The sequence below is a fragment of the Tenrec ecaudatus genome, chromosome 6 (assembly GCF_050624435.1).
Source record: "Tenrec ecaudatus isolate mTenEca1 chromosome 6, mTenEca1.hap1, whole genome shotgun sequence".
NCBI classification, from domain to species: Eukaryota; Metazoa; Chordata; class Mammalia; order Afrosoricida; family Tenrecidae; genus Tenrec; species Tenrec ecaudatus.
Window position 1 is genome coordinate 164,159,794 of NC_134535.1, and position 16,206 is coordinate 164,175,999.

At 40.1% G+C, this 16,206-nt stretch overlaps 1 protein-coding gene across 2 annotated transcripts in view; it reads left to right on the plus strand.

Annotated features, from left to right (window-relative positions):
* The window catches only part of SLC39A12 (solute carrier family 39 member 12), an 82,196-nt gene that overhangs the window by 36,503 nt on the left and 29,487 nt on the right, over positions 1–16,206 (plus strand). Inside the window, exons 7-9 of one of the 2 annotated variants that reach the window (XM_075553187.1) lie at positions 462–611; positions 3,759–3,851; positions 9,764–9,830. In XM_075553187.1, coding sequence (XP_075409302.1) covers positions 462–611; positions 3,759–3,851; positions 9,764–9,830 — 310 coding nt within the window. The remainder of the gene's footprint in view (positions 1–461; positions 612–3,758; positions 3,852–9,763; positions 9,831–16,206) is intronic. The other variant, XM_075553188.1, reaches the window with a different exon arrangement.

Here is a 16,206-nt window from a genome sequence, read left to right on the forward strand (position 1 = left end):
CCAACCATAACGTGATTTTCGTTGCTACTTCATCACTGTAATTTTGCTACTGTTAGGAATCAGGCGACCCCTGTGAAAGGGCCGTTTGCCCTCCAAAGGCAGTGGTTCTCAAACTGTGGGTCACATTAGGAAGGCTGAGAACCACTGCCCCACGGGTTTACGACCCACAGGTGGAGGACCGCCCAATTAGAGTGTCCAGTCCACTTGCTGAAATAAAGCTGAGGCTTAGTTTTTGGTGACAGCTTTCTATTTCTCGGTGTGCACACTTTAGTTGGCTCTGATTAAATAATATAATAGATGTGTTCCCATACTCAGAACTGAACCAGGCTCTGAGAGATCACAGTCGTCATGGGCTCCCCACGACTATGGTCAACCTGGGGTATTGAGTATCGATTCCCATTTGACATAATCAACAGGACTCAGTAGTTGATTATTTCATTGCTGTCATTTTTCTTTTTTAGATTCTTGGTCTCTATAAGCAAGAAGCTTCAGAATTCGGACATTTCCATGGAAACAAGGGCCATCTGTGGAAACTGCTGGGGCTAATTGGAGGCATTCATGGTTTTTTCTTAATAGAAAAGTTTTTTATTCTTGTCTCACCAAGGACCAAGGTATGCTTGGAATTTACTCCACTTGTGCTTCAGGCTTTTCTCAGAATCTCTTGTGTCAGAGACATGTCTACAATATTAATTCGTATCTTCGCCAGGTTGTCTGAATAAGGGATAGAACTCTGTTCCTAGAGTACTCAAACAACCTAATTGGTGGGTTCTCTGTGAATTGGGCTTAAACAAAAGTTTGCTACTGGCCAGTTAATGCCATTGTCACCCACCTGCCACCTGACCACCAACTGGTTCAGAAACCGGAGAAGATTGCATGACATGGCCAATGGGCTGGCTGCTCGTCAAAGCTTTGGGTGCCTCTGCTTACAAAGCACAAAAAAACCAAAAACTTTTTAAAAAGTCGCACCCACACAAATAAAATGCACTGCCATCAAGTCAATTCTGACTCATGGCAACACTGGAGATCAGGGTAGAACTGGCCCTGGGGGTGTCCAAGACTGTGACTCTTCACAGGAGTGGAAGGCTTTTTTCTTGCTCCTGAGGATCGGCTGGTGGTTTTAAACTGCTGGTCTTGAGACTAGCAGTCCAGCTTGTAATTGCTAGACTGCCTGCTATTTTCTATAGCAGGGACATTGCAACTCATGAAAATGAGAAATTCAGAAATGGTTTCTGGCTGGTCTTTGCTCAGGTTGGGTAAACTTTTTCATTGTGCTGAATTTAATATGCTTCTAAGTATATCATGAAAAACAAAAGGTCCAATATATAAAGGGGGAGCTTACCAAAATTTGTGGAAAAATGGAATGAAGAGAACATTAACATTTTCCCTGAACTTTTTGAAGCTCCCTTGCATTTAGGCATTAACTTATATTTTAAGGATATTGATGTTAACCAACTCTCTAGGGCAGTGATTCTCAACCTTCCTAATGCCGAGATCCTTTAATACAGTTCCTTATGTTGTGGGGACCCCTCCAACCATAAAAGTATTTTTGTTGCTACTTCATAACTGTAATTTTGCTACTGTGATGAATTGGGCAAGGCCTGTGAAAGGGTCATACAACCCCCAAAGGGGCACGACCCACAGGTTGAGAACCACTGCTCTCGGGCCACCATGAGTTGGGATCGATTCAATGGCTGTGAGTAGATTGTGGGGCACTTTTAAACTCTGCTTTTACACATAATCATATAAGAAAAGTATGTTAATCCCACGAGGTTACAATAAAGTGAAAATTCCTACCCAAATCCTGATGTCCTGCATTCCTGGCTTTTTATTGTTCCCATGACAACAGGGAACCCAGGTACGGGGTATTTGTGCCTTTGGCAAACATTAATAGCAACCCTTTACCATATCATTGTTGTATTTTAAAATTATTATTCTAAAATTTATTCCAGATCCTATTTTACACATCAAAAAATAAGATTGATGGATTGATAAAAGCAGAGCACGAAAGAGCTGAAAATGTTTTGTGGAAAAGTGGGATTAAAAGATAAGAAGAGTTTATTTTTCATGAAATTTTTGGCTAGATATAGACTAAAATAAGTGAAGTAAAATATTAAGAGAGAAGCTAAGAAGTGGTTCTATGAGTATTCATGTTGAAATTCTTTGAAGATATTGGTATGTTTTATAGTAATCTTGTAAAACATTTCTGTTTAAACAAAGTACGATTGCAAGAAAAGGCTCAAGCTAAGCGCCACAGAAAACTTGGAAATTAGGAATGTTGGCTTCTCTGAGAGCATTTGGCCATAAAATTTGGGAACTTAATATACACAAAGGGATTTTGATCTCTCCTTTTATACACAATAGATTGTCGTTCCTAGGCTGGGGAAACTAAGTTAGAAAGTCAATGCTTCTACTTATTCACGGACGTTAAAAGTGTAGCCAGAATGGAAATGATGAAAGAAATTCTGTACACTCAAAAATGTAGACTTTATTCAGATTATACTTGTGGTTTGGGGGGAACTAAAAATAAGCATTTAAGACTATCATTTTTAAAGAAATACTATCATTTCAAGATTCAAGCCATGTGTAAAATAAAACAAATACAAATGTTTTATAGATAAAGTGCTTTACTTGATGAATATACTTTGGTAGAAGAGTGTATTTTAGTAGTTACAGTATAAAATATAGACTTGATGGTTATCATTTTAATAACTAGATGAGAAAGAATACAAATTTAAATTTTGTAGCAAATGTAATTTTTTCAGTAAACAATATATTTATTTTTTTGCCAAAGATAATGCCAGAAACAACCATTCACTAAGTCTCTTCTAAAATCAGCTAAGAACTCTGAATTTGCATTCTTTTTTAAAAAATATCATTTTACTGGGGTCTCTTACAGCTCTTATAACATTCCATACATTGATTGTATCAAGCATATTTGTACATATGTTGCCATCATCATTTCCAAAACATTTTCTACTTGAGTCCCTTGGTATAAACTCTTTATTTTCCCCCTCCCTCCTTCACCCTCCCATCCTCATGAATCCTTGATCAATTATATATTGTTATCTCTATATTGTATCTTAAACTGTCAATTATCTCCCTTCACCTACATGTCTGTTATCTGTCCCCTTGTGGGGGGCACTATATATGCAATCTTGTGATGGGTTCCCCCTTTCTTCTCCTTCCCCCTCCCCAACCATCCCCCTACCCTCATAATATTGCTACTCCTACTACTGTTCCTGAGAGGTTTAATCTGTCCTGAATTCCATGTGTTGAGAGTTCTTATCTTCCGTACCAATGTGTGTTTCCAGTCTAAACAGATTTGTAAGGTAGAGCCAGGTCATGGTGGGGGGTGGGGTGGGGAGGCATTCAGGAACTAGAGGAATGATGTGCGTTTCATTGGTGCTGTACTGCCCCTTGGTTGAATTATCCCTTCCCTGTACCGCTTCTGTGGGAGGATATCCAATTGTCTACAGATGGGCTTTGTGTCTCCACTCCAACCCCCCTTGTTCACATTGATATAGTTAAATTTGGATTCTTAAATGTTTCGGAATACACATGGTGCTTCAGAGCAGGCTTGGGCTTCTGAAAGAGGAGGCATATTAGCAAGTAGTATTGCAGTGAGATTTCCCTGCCACTCTTGTGCTTCCACCATTGTGACCTTGGGACCAAGGCTAAATTGACTCGTGGAAGCAACAAAGGCTGTAACTATGGCATTCTGGCTTCAGCACTAATTGTAAACCATTCTCACCCCACAGGAGGTTTCTTGGATTAATGGACATGTGGGGCATTCCCACCATCAAGCCCTGGACTCTGAGTTAAGTGGCAAATCTCCTTCAACTATCCAGTTGGTACGTTACTGAACTGAAGCTTAATACTGAGTTGATGTTCCTCTTCCTTTTATTCCTGAATAAAGAGACGAAAGCTAGTAGAAAAGATAAGTAGTATGTATTCCTGATTTGCTTATTACTGATCATAATAAATACTGCCCTGAACTGGGCCAAGTAGCTGAAAGTTGTTTTAAAAGTGAGGTCCATTTCCTGTAGTGTCACATCATTGCTGCCTGCATCAACTTGAAACATGTGTGGCTGCGTATACATTTCCTTAATTATTTTTATTTGCATGCTATCATACACCAAAGTTGACCTTTGGTTTACTACTGAGTAATCCTTGGCTGTATGTAGGGGACTGAAAAGAATTATCCAGTGCATCAACAGGTGGGGAATTAATTTCAAGATGAGGAGAGAATTGATTTTGTCCAAAGAGAAATGATTTTGTCCGACATCAAGTATCTTCTGCTAATATGATTTTCCAAAAGTTTCCCTATATTAACTCAAAACACAACTTCCAGTCAGGTTCACGGAGCTATTTCAATTTTAATTCTTAAGGTAAATAAAATAAAGGGGGAAAAAGCTAATGTGAGAGTAAAATATAATTGTATTAGTCTGGGTAGACTAGAGAAACAAATTTATAAACACCCACATGTGTATAGGAAAGAACTTTATATGCAAGAGCAATTGAATATTGAGAAATCATACCAGTCCAGACCAAGTCCATAAATCCAATATTAGCCCACATTTCCAATACCAATCTGTAAATTCCTCTTCAGACTCATGAAACACATGCAATGATGCCGAATGCAGGACGATCACAGGCCAGTGGGTGAAAATCTTGTGGATCCAGTGGTGTTGTTGTAAGCATCTCAGCACTGGCATGGTTCTCCACGTGGCTCCTTCAGCTCCCGGGGCTCTGGCTGCACCAGGGTAGCTTCATGTGGCTTGTCAACAGGGATGTTTCCAGGGAGCGTGTGTGTGTCCTGCCTCTGGCAAGCTATTAATCTCCTTAGCACCTCCAAAAGAGGTCATCAAACTATGATCTGATTGACAGGCTAATCTAACCTCCACCCCTTTGCTCTTAATGCTCTCAAATTGACAACAGATTACATAATTACCAGGATAATTTTGTTATAAAACTTGCCTCCTGTAACCTTGACATTGGGGTAGAGGGTTTACATTTCAAGAATAGAGCTCTAAGTCAGAGAATCAATAAAGAAGCCATTCCTTGGAAATGGTTGTTGGAAGGTGCCATAGCTTTCAACTCCTAACGACTTATGTACAACAGAAACAATGCCTGCCCCTGTGCCATCCTCACAATTGTTGCCATGTTTGAGCCCTTTGTTACAACCATTGGGTCAGTCCCTCTCCAAGAGGGTCATCCTCTTTTTGTTCCCCCTGTACTGTACTAAGCATGTTGACCTTTTCCTTGTACATTAGCATGGCAAAACAGAAGTCTGACCATAGATTTCAGACAGAGAACTGACTTACCTATGTTAGCAAGAAATGCTCCTTAAAATTTTTATTTTAAAAGTCTTGTTATGTTTGCTGTTTAAAAATACCTGAAATGTGATTTGTAAGATGATAACTTCGGACTGGAATTAGTTTTAATATCACTTGAATCCTAACTTCAATTCGAATGAAGAATTTCCAGTCCCAAGCTACATATGAGATAATCTTTGATGCTAATGATCTATTTTAATTATCTCAATCAATCAACTTGCTGGCAGTGAGGTTGTGTGTGTGTGTGTGTGTGTGTGTGTGTGTCTTGGAACTCACTAATTTAATCACAATTCCTTTTGTAAGTTAAGTGGCAAGCTCAACATAAAGGTGAGATAGAAATGATGTATTTTAGGATTCCTTAGTGTATTCAAGTTCCTGTTTTACTCCCCACAGGAAGAGTTGAAGGAATTGTTGTTTGGTGCCATGAAGTTAGTCCCCCCTCAACAGAATGTGTTCCGGTGCCACCGTCCCAATTGCTCTTATTATTAGCCCATGGTTGCAGCCACTGTGTCAATGCCCCTCCACTCTACAAAGGAAGGTGTCCTTCTCCAGGGACTGGGCTCTCCTGATGACATGTCCAATGTATGTGAGGCCACCCTTGCCACTGCAGAGCATTCTATCTGCAGTTCTTCCGAGGCCAATCTGTTTATTCTTTTGGCAGTCCATGGTACTTTCAATATTTTTTGCCAGACACCTTAGTTGAAATGCATCCTTTCTCCTTCAGTCTGCCTTATTAATTTGTCCAACTTTCACATGCCTCTGAGGCAACTGAAAACACCATGACTTGGCTCAATTATGACTTAGTCCTCAAAGTAACATCCTTGCTCTTCAAAACTTTGAAGTAATCTCGGGTAGCAGTTACATCTTTTTATTTCTTGACTGCTGCTTCTATATGAGCATTAATTGTAGAACCAAGAAAGATGAAATCCTTGACAACATCAATCTTTTTTCCTGCTTGTCAAGATGTCCCTCATTGAACCAGTTGTGAGGAATTTGGTCTTCTTTACTTGAAGTCATAAGCCACACTGAAGGCTGCAATCCTTGATCTTCATCGGCAAGTGCCTCAAGTCCTCCTCACTTCAGCAAGCAAGGTTGTGAATCCGGCCTGAATCTCTGGCAGCTCCCTGTCAATGTATCGCTGCCACCATTGTTGGATGATCTTCCATTTACTTCGTCAGCTTTTGGAAGGATTTCAGTAGGTATTCCATCAATTCTTGGAGACTAGTTTTTTGGGGTTTTTTTTGGTCAATGTTTTCAATGTGGCTTGGGCTTCTTCCTCCAGTATCATTAGTTCTTGCTCATACGCTACATCTTGAAAGAGTTTGATGTGGACTGAGTCTTTGGGGGACAGTGACCCTGTGTGTTCTTCCCATATTCTTTTGCTGCTTCCTGCATCAGTCGACATTTTGCCCGAAGAATTTGACAAACTTGCAAACTGGAGGTTTGAATTTTTTCCTTAGGTTCTTTCACTTTAGGATAACCTGAGCTTGTTCTTCCCTTTGGGTTTTTTCACTTTAGATCTTTGCACCTTTTATTATAATATTTTACCTTGTCTTCTCGAGTTGCCCTTTGAAATTTTCTGGTCAGTTCTTTGTGGTTGAAAAAAGATTTTTGCTATAAAGAACCCAGTGTTCTTGCAAATTCTACAAGCATTATCCTGCCTTGTTTCTATCACCAAGGCCTTATTTTCCCATATTGTTTCTTTCTCTTTGTTTCCAACTTTTGCATTCCAATCACCAATAATTATCAATGTATCTTGATTGTATGTTGAATCAATTTCAGACTCGATGTTGGTAGAATTCTTCAATTCATCCTTAGCTTTAGTGGTTGGTGCATACATTTCAATAATATGTGTAGTGATTGGATTTCTTTGTACGCAGATGAGCATTATCCTATCACAGACAACCTTGTGCTTCAAGATAGAGCTTGAAATGTCCTTTTTGAGAATGTGTGCAAAGCCATTCCTCCTGACCGTGTCATTCCCACACAATCTGTTTCAAAATGGCTACCACTAGCCTAGAAGATTCTCTTTTTTGGTTCCATTTAATTTTTAATGACTTATACGTTTTCTTAATTCATGCTTCTTACAGGTATTTGTTGATGCTTGCAACGGTTTCTTCTTATGTTGAGTCATGCCCCATCAACCAATGAGAATCCTGAAAATTTAGCTCTCACAGGCCTGATTCCATCCACATCATTATGGATGACTCTGCTTTGAGAAGGCAGCTCTTCCTCAGTCATACCTTGAGTGTCTTCTGACCTGAGAGGCTTGTCTCCTAGCACTAACTATAACCATGTTCTGCTTCTATTCTTTCGGTGTTCAGGAACAGACAATGCTTTGATGCTATCCAGAGAGATTTCAGTGGCCAGATCCCCTGAAGTGGGTAGCCCATTCCTGCTTCGTAGTCTGTTCTTAGTCTGGAAGCCCTACTGAAGCCTGTGCACTTTGGGTGACCCTGCTGGTAGTTGAAGTACCAGTGATGCAGCCGTCTGTATCACAGCAACACCCAAGCCACTGCAGTGGGACCAACTGGCAGACAAGTGGAGGAAGTTGCCGGAGGGGAACTCACAATTCTTTTGAATCATTAAGTTGTCTTGGATGTTTGCCTCCCAAATCCTTTACATTCTGTCACCATGTACAGCTTTCTCGGGAGGAAATAAAAAGCAACTTCTGATCTAAATCTTGGAATTTTCATGGAATTAAAGGTTGTTTTTTTAATAATAATTGGAAAGCATTACATTGAGAGTCTGTGTTTCTAAAATCAAACATTTTATGCAAGCGGCCTTCCTGCTAACCCTGCCTCCTGCAGGTCCTCTTGGCGTTCTTGAACCTTCGCACCTAGCCTTCTCCAAAGAGAACCTTTCACTTTATCTTTTTTGGATAACTGTTGTTAATAAAACAGGTGAACTTCATGTTCATTTTCTCTCTTCTTTGAAATTTTATTTTAAATAGATATTTATATATTTTTAAAGTTTCTCTCCTTTACTTACAAAGATGTAATTATATGGATTTTTTTAAAGGGGGCATGCTCATGAGGCAGGTGAAAATCATTTTATCCCCCACATCATGTAAGACTCAGAGGCAAGGAGAGGTGAAGAGGCGCCCGTGGAATTGAACTATGAGTCAATCTCTGAAATAAAATCCTGTAACCTTGACTCATCTAGACACTAGCCTCAAACACTTTTCTGGCACATGAGAAGATGAAAGAAGCGGGGGTGGGAGGGTGGGAGGTGGGTTAAGTTCTTCTATCTGTCTTTTGTAAATCTGCCGAGCTTCTTTCTTAATTGGCAATATTCTGTTTCTGACTGGCAAAGAAACAAAAACAGATTGTTCATACTACGATGATTGGAATTAGGTGCTGGGTTTGCATTAGTTTTTTCCCTCTCCATCCAGAATACATCATCTATTAATATCAGAAAACAAATCCCAGATCCATGATCCACAGACAGGAGTAGTGTCACATTAGGTCAAGAACCGTTTCTTTTTCCTATCCCTGCAGCTCTTACATTTCATGAAAGCATTCCGAGTTGAAGAGTCTGAAGCGCAGTCTGGCTTGCCATCTATGGAAGATTCTGAACAACACAAGAGTGTATTTTAATCTAAATATAGAGAATCCAAAAACCATGCTCTGCTCCCAGACCTGCAGGCTTCCCTCCTATGTTTGTCTGAGTTTAGAAGGTCTAATAGGCATCTAATGAGACTCTCTCGGGGCACAGTAGTTGAAATACTCTGCCACTAACCCAAAGGTGAGTGGGCTGAACCCATAAGCCTAGTCAATCTTCAGGAGAAAGGTAACTTCTCTAAAGATCGTTGCTATAGGCTTTGGAGTCATTTTCAATTGCAGAAACTCAATAGAATACAGTAGAACATCCCCATAGAGATTCCTAGACTGTGATCTCTATGGAAAGAGCCCAGCTGGCACAGTGGATTAAACACTGGCCTGATAACTGCACGGTCCAAGGTTCAGAGTCAGTGCTCAGTGGGAGAAGCATGAGGGGATCAGCTCTCGTGGAGATTTGCAGTCTTAGGACCCCTATGGAGCAGTTCCACTCTGCCCTATTGGGTCAGTCTGCCTCAAAATCTAGCTGTTGGTGGTGGCATCATTATGGAAGCAGATTACCAGGTCGTTTTGTCACAAAGCTCCTGGTGGCTTCCAACTGCCAGAATGTCTATCGCAGCCAACCATTCACTCAATTCCATCAGGACTGCTACTCATAAATATTCCAGTATTGGGAAGTGGGGGGGGGGCATTTCTGCTCTGTCTTACAGGGTCACTGTGAGTTGAAATGGACTGAGTAGCAATAGGTAACACACACAGAGTATTAGTATGGCTTTTAAAATGCAGTGCAATCCTTTGGGTGTTTAAATTTTCAACAGAAGAGTGACGAATGCTTACCTTTATGAGTTATCTTCTCTTTTCAAATAGAAAAGCCCAGAAGATTTACAGGCAGCTGAAATTCCTATAGGCAGGAGGCCAGCCTTCAACAGGAAATGTGAGTACCGATTTGTTCTTTGGTTTTGACCTTGACGTGGGTGAAGGTTTATGGAGCAGATCATCTGTTTCACATTAAAAACTTCAAAGACAGCTTGTTTCAGCTCACCCCTTGCCATCCTCTCCGCGTAGCATACCTTATCCCAATTTCTCCCTGAGATTCCTATTTCTATTTGTCTTTTCTTATCCATTCTCAATGCCATCCTTGGGTAGACACTGCTTTTGATTGGAAATGGAGGGTCGCTGGTGTTATTTTTCCTTTGAGAGGCTTTCCTCTTGTTTGGCTGTAAGTGGGGCCAGGGGAGTGAGTTCAGTTCTGATCTGAGGGGGGAACTAAAGGCCGTGGTCTGACAGGTTCCATAAGTTTCCATATGACCAGCAATGCTGGTTTTCCTTATGATCTGGAGTTTTGTTCAACATGTTTCTCCCACTCTCTTCAGGTCCCTTTCCAAGCAATTGGTAGTGGGAGCAAACCAGCCTCTAGCTCTGGTCTCAAAATTGTGGAGGCTGAGGTTTGCATGATCTAGCAATCCACGGGGCTCCTTGTTTCCACAGGTCTTCAACTTTCATCATTCTTCTTTTGTCTGCACAGGGAGAGTCCAATAGGGTAATGGTTGCTTGTTGGGTTGACACTTGCATGGTTTGCAGTTCAAAACCACCAGCAGCTCCATGGGAGAAAGATGAGACTTTCTACTCCAGTGAACTGTTACAGTCTCAGAACACCACAAGAGGTCGCTATGAGTCAGCATTGACCTGCTTGCAGTGAGTGAGAGATATGGCTGCTAATAATCTTAAAGATCATAGTTGCTATGAATACTGATTTTTTTAAATTAAATTTTCACTGAAGAAAATGCCAGAGATAAAAATGAAAGTTATTTTTAAATAGATATGGCAACACCATACAGTTTTCATACTTGGGATAAATTTCATTATTAAAAATCTCTTGATAAACTTGTGAACAGAGATTTTCTATCAATTTATCAACTATATTACTGATTAATATCTACTATACACTTTAACCATAATGGTTTTCTTTTCTTAAATGTTGACTTTATTTTTTAGTGATAGGTTTACAGAACAGTCCAGAAAATATAGCATTCTTTATAACCTTCCTATATCCCACACAATTTCTGTTATTGATATCTTACATGAATTATAATATGAATGCATTATTATCAATTAAAGTCAATAGCTTACATGAGGGCTTACTTTTTTGCTGTATTGGTTTTGACAAATGCATACTATCTTGCATGAAACATATAACCACATACCATTTATACTAGAGTATAAGCCGACCTGAATATCAGCCAGGCACCTAATTTTACCACAAAAACTGCATTAAAAATGTGCTGAAAAAACTCGTCTTATACATGAGTATCTACAGTATGTTCCCATTTGCATTCAAAAAAACTCCACACACAAACACATCTATAAAGAAAAGCATTTCCCCCGTTACTTAATGCTGATGCACCAAAAGTGTTCGTTAGTTGGGCTTATTTTGAATGATACTTCCAAGATGATTGAGCTTTGTGCTTCTGCGGTAGGCTGGATTGTCTAGAAAAATAAAACCAGTGACATGCATATTTGTATAAGAAAGAGCTTTTATCAGAAGGTAATTTTATATGAAGAAGGCATCCCAGCCCATTCCAACTCAAGTCCATAAGTCCTGTGCAAGCTAGGGCCCTATTTAGACTCATGTAACTGCAAGCTAATGATGCAGAAAGGAGAAGCATGCTGCAGGAAGATCAGAGGGTGGTTGGTACAAAGTGAATTAGATCCACGGTCGGTGGAATCATGATAGGGCTCTGACAGCTCTCAGGATCTCAATGTGGGCCACGCCTGGAAGCTATGTTAGTCTGAGTAGACTAGAGAAACAAATCCAGAGACACTCATATATGTGTAAAAGAGTGTTATCTCAAAGAGTAATCATATATTAAGAAAACATCCTAGCCTAGTCCAGGTCAAGTCCATATGTCCTATATAAGCCCATATGTCTGATACAAGTCCATAAATTCCTCTTTAGACTCATGTAGCACATGCAATGATTTTGCATGAAGGAAGATTCCAGGCTGGTGGGTAGAAGGTCTTGTGGATCCATTGGCAGTTGAAGCATCTCAAACGCTGGCGCAGGTCTCCACCTGTCTCCTCCAGCTCTCTGAGTATCTCCATGCAGGAAAGGGGATTTAGAGAGAGTGAGTCTGGCCTCCAGTGAGCTATTTATATCTATTGCTCCTCCAAATGAGGTTATCAAGCTGCGACCTGATCGACAGGCTAAACCCCACCCATTCACTCAAGTTGACAGGAGATTATGTAACTGTCACAGAAGCTGACTCCAAATCCCAGCAAGCAGGAAGGTGGAAAGGCAGTGAACAGGGGGATATTCCTAGTTTTCCCGTAAAAAAAGGTCAATACCCCAAGAAGGAATCATCAGGCTGTAACCTGATAGACAGGTTGGATTCAACCAACACATTCTAACGCAAATTCAAGTTGACATAAAATCCAGCCACCACAGCTTCTCAGTGGAATCTGGATACAGTTACAGGTTTTCATTTTCTATCACAGTCCATGGAAATGCCTCACAAATGCTTGTATCATTTGGAACACTGTCATTAAGATAGTGATGTCAAATCAGAGATAGTTCATGACTCACATCTTATTTATTAACTCATTTTCCCATAGTGATTTTTAATCAACCTTTTCTTTGCTAAGATTCCTATTTCTGAACTTCATTTACTAACGTTAAAGGGCTTTGTTTTCCTGTGCTGTAAAAACGTAGGTTTATTGAGATATAATTTAACCTATGACACGATTCAATCATTTGCTCCTATTAAGAAGGGTTATATAATCATCACCACAATCATCTTCGGAACATTTTATTCCTTTGCTATTGACTTCACGAGTTTCCCCAACATTCCCTTTCAGGCCCCCATGGAATTATTAATCCAGTTGCTTTCTTCCTAGATCCACCCATCCTGAATTCTCTATAGAGAAAAACACAAAAAACAAATACAAAAACAAAACTAAAAGAGGCCCAGCAACATTGACCGAATAAAACAGAGAAAAATCTCAAAAGAAACAGAAAATACTTTGAAAACCAGAAAAAGTTCAAAACGAATCTAAAAGGAAATCTAATGACATGATGTTGCATTTCAGACTAAATACAGCTACTAAAGTCCACTTTATGATGCTCTTTGTCTGCTGTTAAAGTTATTCACATTTCTAGACTATTGTCACTCACGATTCACTGTAGGCTCAGTTCATGTAGGGACCCTGAAAATGGAATGTGGACTTACACTATCGTCCAAAACCTTCTGCAAACCAAGTGTTTAGAGTTTGGGCTCTGGTGCTGTTATCTCCTCGGGGTTTGGATTTTATTATTTATAATCTTTGGATCAACAGACTGAATTTAGCGGACTCCTCACTTAGATGGCTGCTTGTTTTGAGACAAGTCTTTAAGACCTCAGAATTTTATTGGGGGTTCATACAACTCTTATCACAATCCATGCATACATCCATTGTGTCAAGCACATCTGTACATTTGTTGCCATCATCAGTCTCAAAACATTTTCTTTCTACTTGAGCCCTTGGTATCAGCTCCTCATTTTTCCCTTCCCTCCCTGCTCCCCCATCCCCATGAGCTCTTGATAATTTATGTTATGATTATTTTGTCATATATTACACTGTCCAACATCTCCCTTCACCCAGTTTTCTGTTGTCAGTCCCCCAGGGAGGAGGTTATATGTAGATCCTTGTACTCGGTTCCCCCTTTCCACCCCACCCTCCCTCTACACTCTAGGTATCGCTACTCTCACCACTGGTCCTAAAGGGATCATCTGTCCGGGATTCCCTGTGTTTCCAGTTCCTATCTGTACCAGTGTACACCCTCTGGTCTAGCCAGATATGTAAGATACCATTGGGATCATGATAGTGGGGTGGAGGGAGGGAAGCATTTAGGAACTAAAAGAAAGTTGTATGTTTCCTCGTTGCTATACTGCACCCTGACTGGCTCATCTCCTCCCCATGTCCACCCCATGTCCACCTCCGACCCTTCTGTAAGGGGATGTCCAGTTGCCTAGAGATAAGTCTTGGGTCCCCAACCTGCACTCCCCCTCATTCACAATGATTTGATTTTTTTTTTGATGCCTGATACCTGATCCCTTCGACACCTCATGATCACACAGGATATAACATCTGACTTCTTCATTACATTTTGCTATCACACCTTCTTCAGCAATCTCATGAGGGCAAATACTGAGCAGGGTTATATCACATGAACTAATTATTCTTATATTAGAGCTATGATCAAGTGAGAGTTCAAAATATATATATATATACATATGCATATACATATGGTATATATATGGCCATAGTTCCATTTAGAGACATCAGTATCATTTTTTTGGAATGCATCCTAAATTATCCCCATAGGACGTAAGGTAATTCTACTAATAGTATGATTATTTTAGCCTTGGTATAAAATTTAAAACACTGTTGAGAAAAGAAATGTATGCCCTTTTAGACTATAATACATGCATTGTTAATTAGTACTTTTTAAATGGGTTACTAGACACTATTACACAACCAGGAGGATTAGACATCTGGCAATACTTTCAATAACACTTATAAAGGCAGGACCATGCTTGGTGGGCTCACACTTGTCACAGAAAAGCAGAGAGGGCATGCTAACAGCAAGCATATGCTGGTTCTGGGTCACCCTTTGTTGGGGACCCTTACAGGGATCTGAACCAGAACAAGTCCAACGGCCACCATTTCCCTAACCTTGGGTTAGCAATCATCTGCTTCTTCTCCCCCTAGGGCAACTCGGTTTTAAGGTCAAAGGGGTGATTTCAGTTCTTTAGATCTGCTACAAAGTAAAGTCGAGTTCACTTAGTGGGGTTTCCAACTCAGATTCTTCTGGTGTGGTCTACGAAGGGTATGGTGCGTCACAAGAGGACAGAATCTAGTGTCCCAGTTCACCAGGCTAAAAGTGTCTATCTAGAAACTTAATACCTGGCATATTTCTCCCTTGAGTTCTATATGAGTCCTGTGAAGTATTGTTCCTCAGTGGCAGGTTGCCCCACCCAGTTTACTCACCATAAGTGTACTTATCTTCTCCTTTCCTTCCTCTTGATCCGAATTCCCAGGAAAGTTCACTAATTATTCTTGTAAGCGTGTCTGCTGATTTGCGATGACTATAGAACCTTGCTAAATTGAGTAATATTTTAGTCAGGAATTCATTAATCTTTGACTCGTGTTTCTTTGAAGTTTTGTCTACTTTCACTTTTCATCAGTTGTTTCTGAGATTTCGCCCCACTTTCCTCGATTACATTGCTCTTTTGTGCCACATACCGGCGTCTTAATGTTAGCTTGCGTGATTTTTGCCATAAAAATCTGGCTACCCAATAATAAAACGAAGCACGGGACACTCGTTCTATACCAGGCACAATGTTGCGTGCCTGACAATGATGATCGCTTTCAGTAATCTCAGCCAATGTAAGTAGTTAGAATAATTATCACCCAATTATACACATGAAGAAGCTAATAAGGAGGTTAGCGAACTGCTCAGGATTACACAGCTAGGAAACTGCATATTAGAAAACGAAGGAAGTGAGAATGCACCAACTACATCCTTGTGCTCGTTCTCTCAGATCCGTTCATTCATTCCAGAAATATTTGAATCAATGTGCATAGAAGGGAGAATAAAATAGCACTGATTTATCTTAGTTTGCAATGCAGTTGGCTATACAGAGAAAACACGTTTTATGTAAGCATCACTATTGTAAATGTGTCAGCTATATTAACTCATGCAACTTACTTATTTGATTCAAACTATGTAATCATGCAGCTGTTCAATTCTGTTTTCAGGACATTATTCATAATATATTTCCTCCTTTATTTTTCACTTCTTGGAGTAATTTTAGAGTGCCCAGCACAGAGTAGGTCCACAGTAGACCTTTGTATTTGTTGTTTTTTTTTCTCTGAAAGAAAGGAAGAGGGGTGTGGTGGGGAGGGATATGCCAAGGAAAACTAGATACAGGCTGATGCTAGATTAGGGAGAAATGACTGTCAGTGAAATATTCTGTGGAGCTGATAGCTTCCCACTTCAGAGATCAAGCTTGGCACGTAACTTGAATACGGAATAAATCCAAATTAGATTATTCAACTGCCCTTTTGCCAGGCATATATTGAATTAGCTTTCAAATATTTGATTAGTTGTTTCATATTACCTCATTGGTGAAACTTGTGTTTCAAAAGACAGGATCTGAAAATCCTGCCCACCGGCTGAGTTAAGTAAACAAAAAGGCAAAATGATACAAGCCCTCACCCACGCTTCACTATGGAAAACATCTGATTGTTTAGAAACACGGCACTCAGTA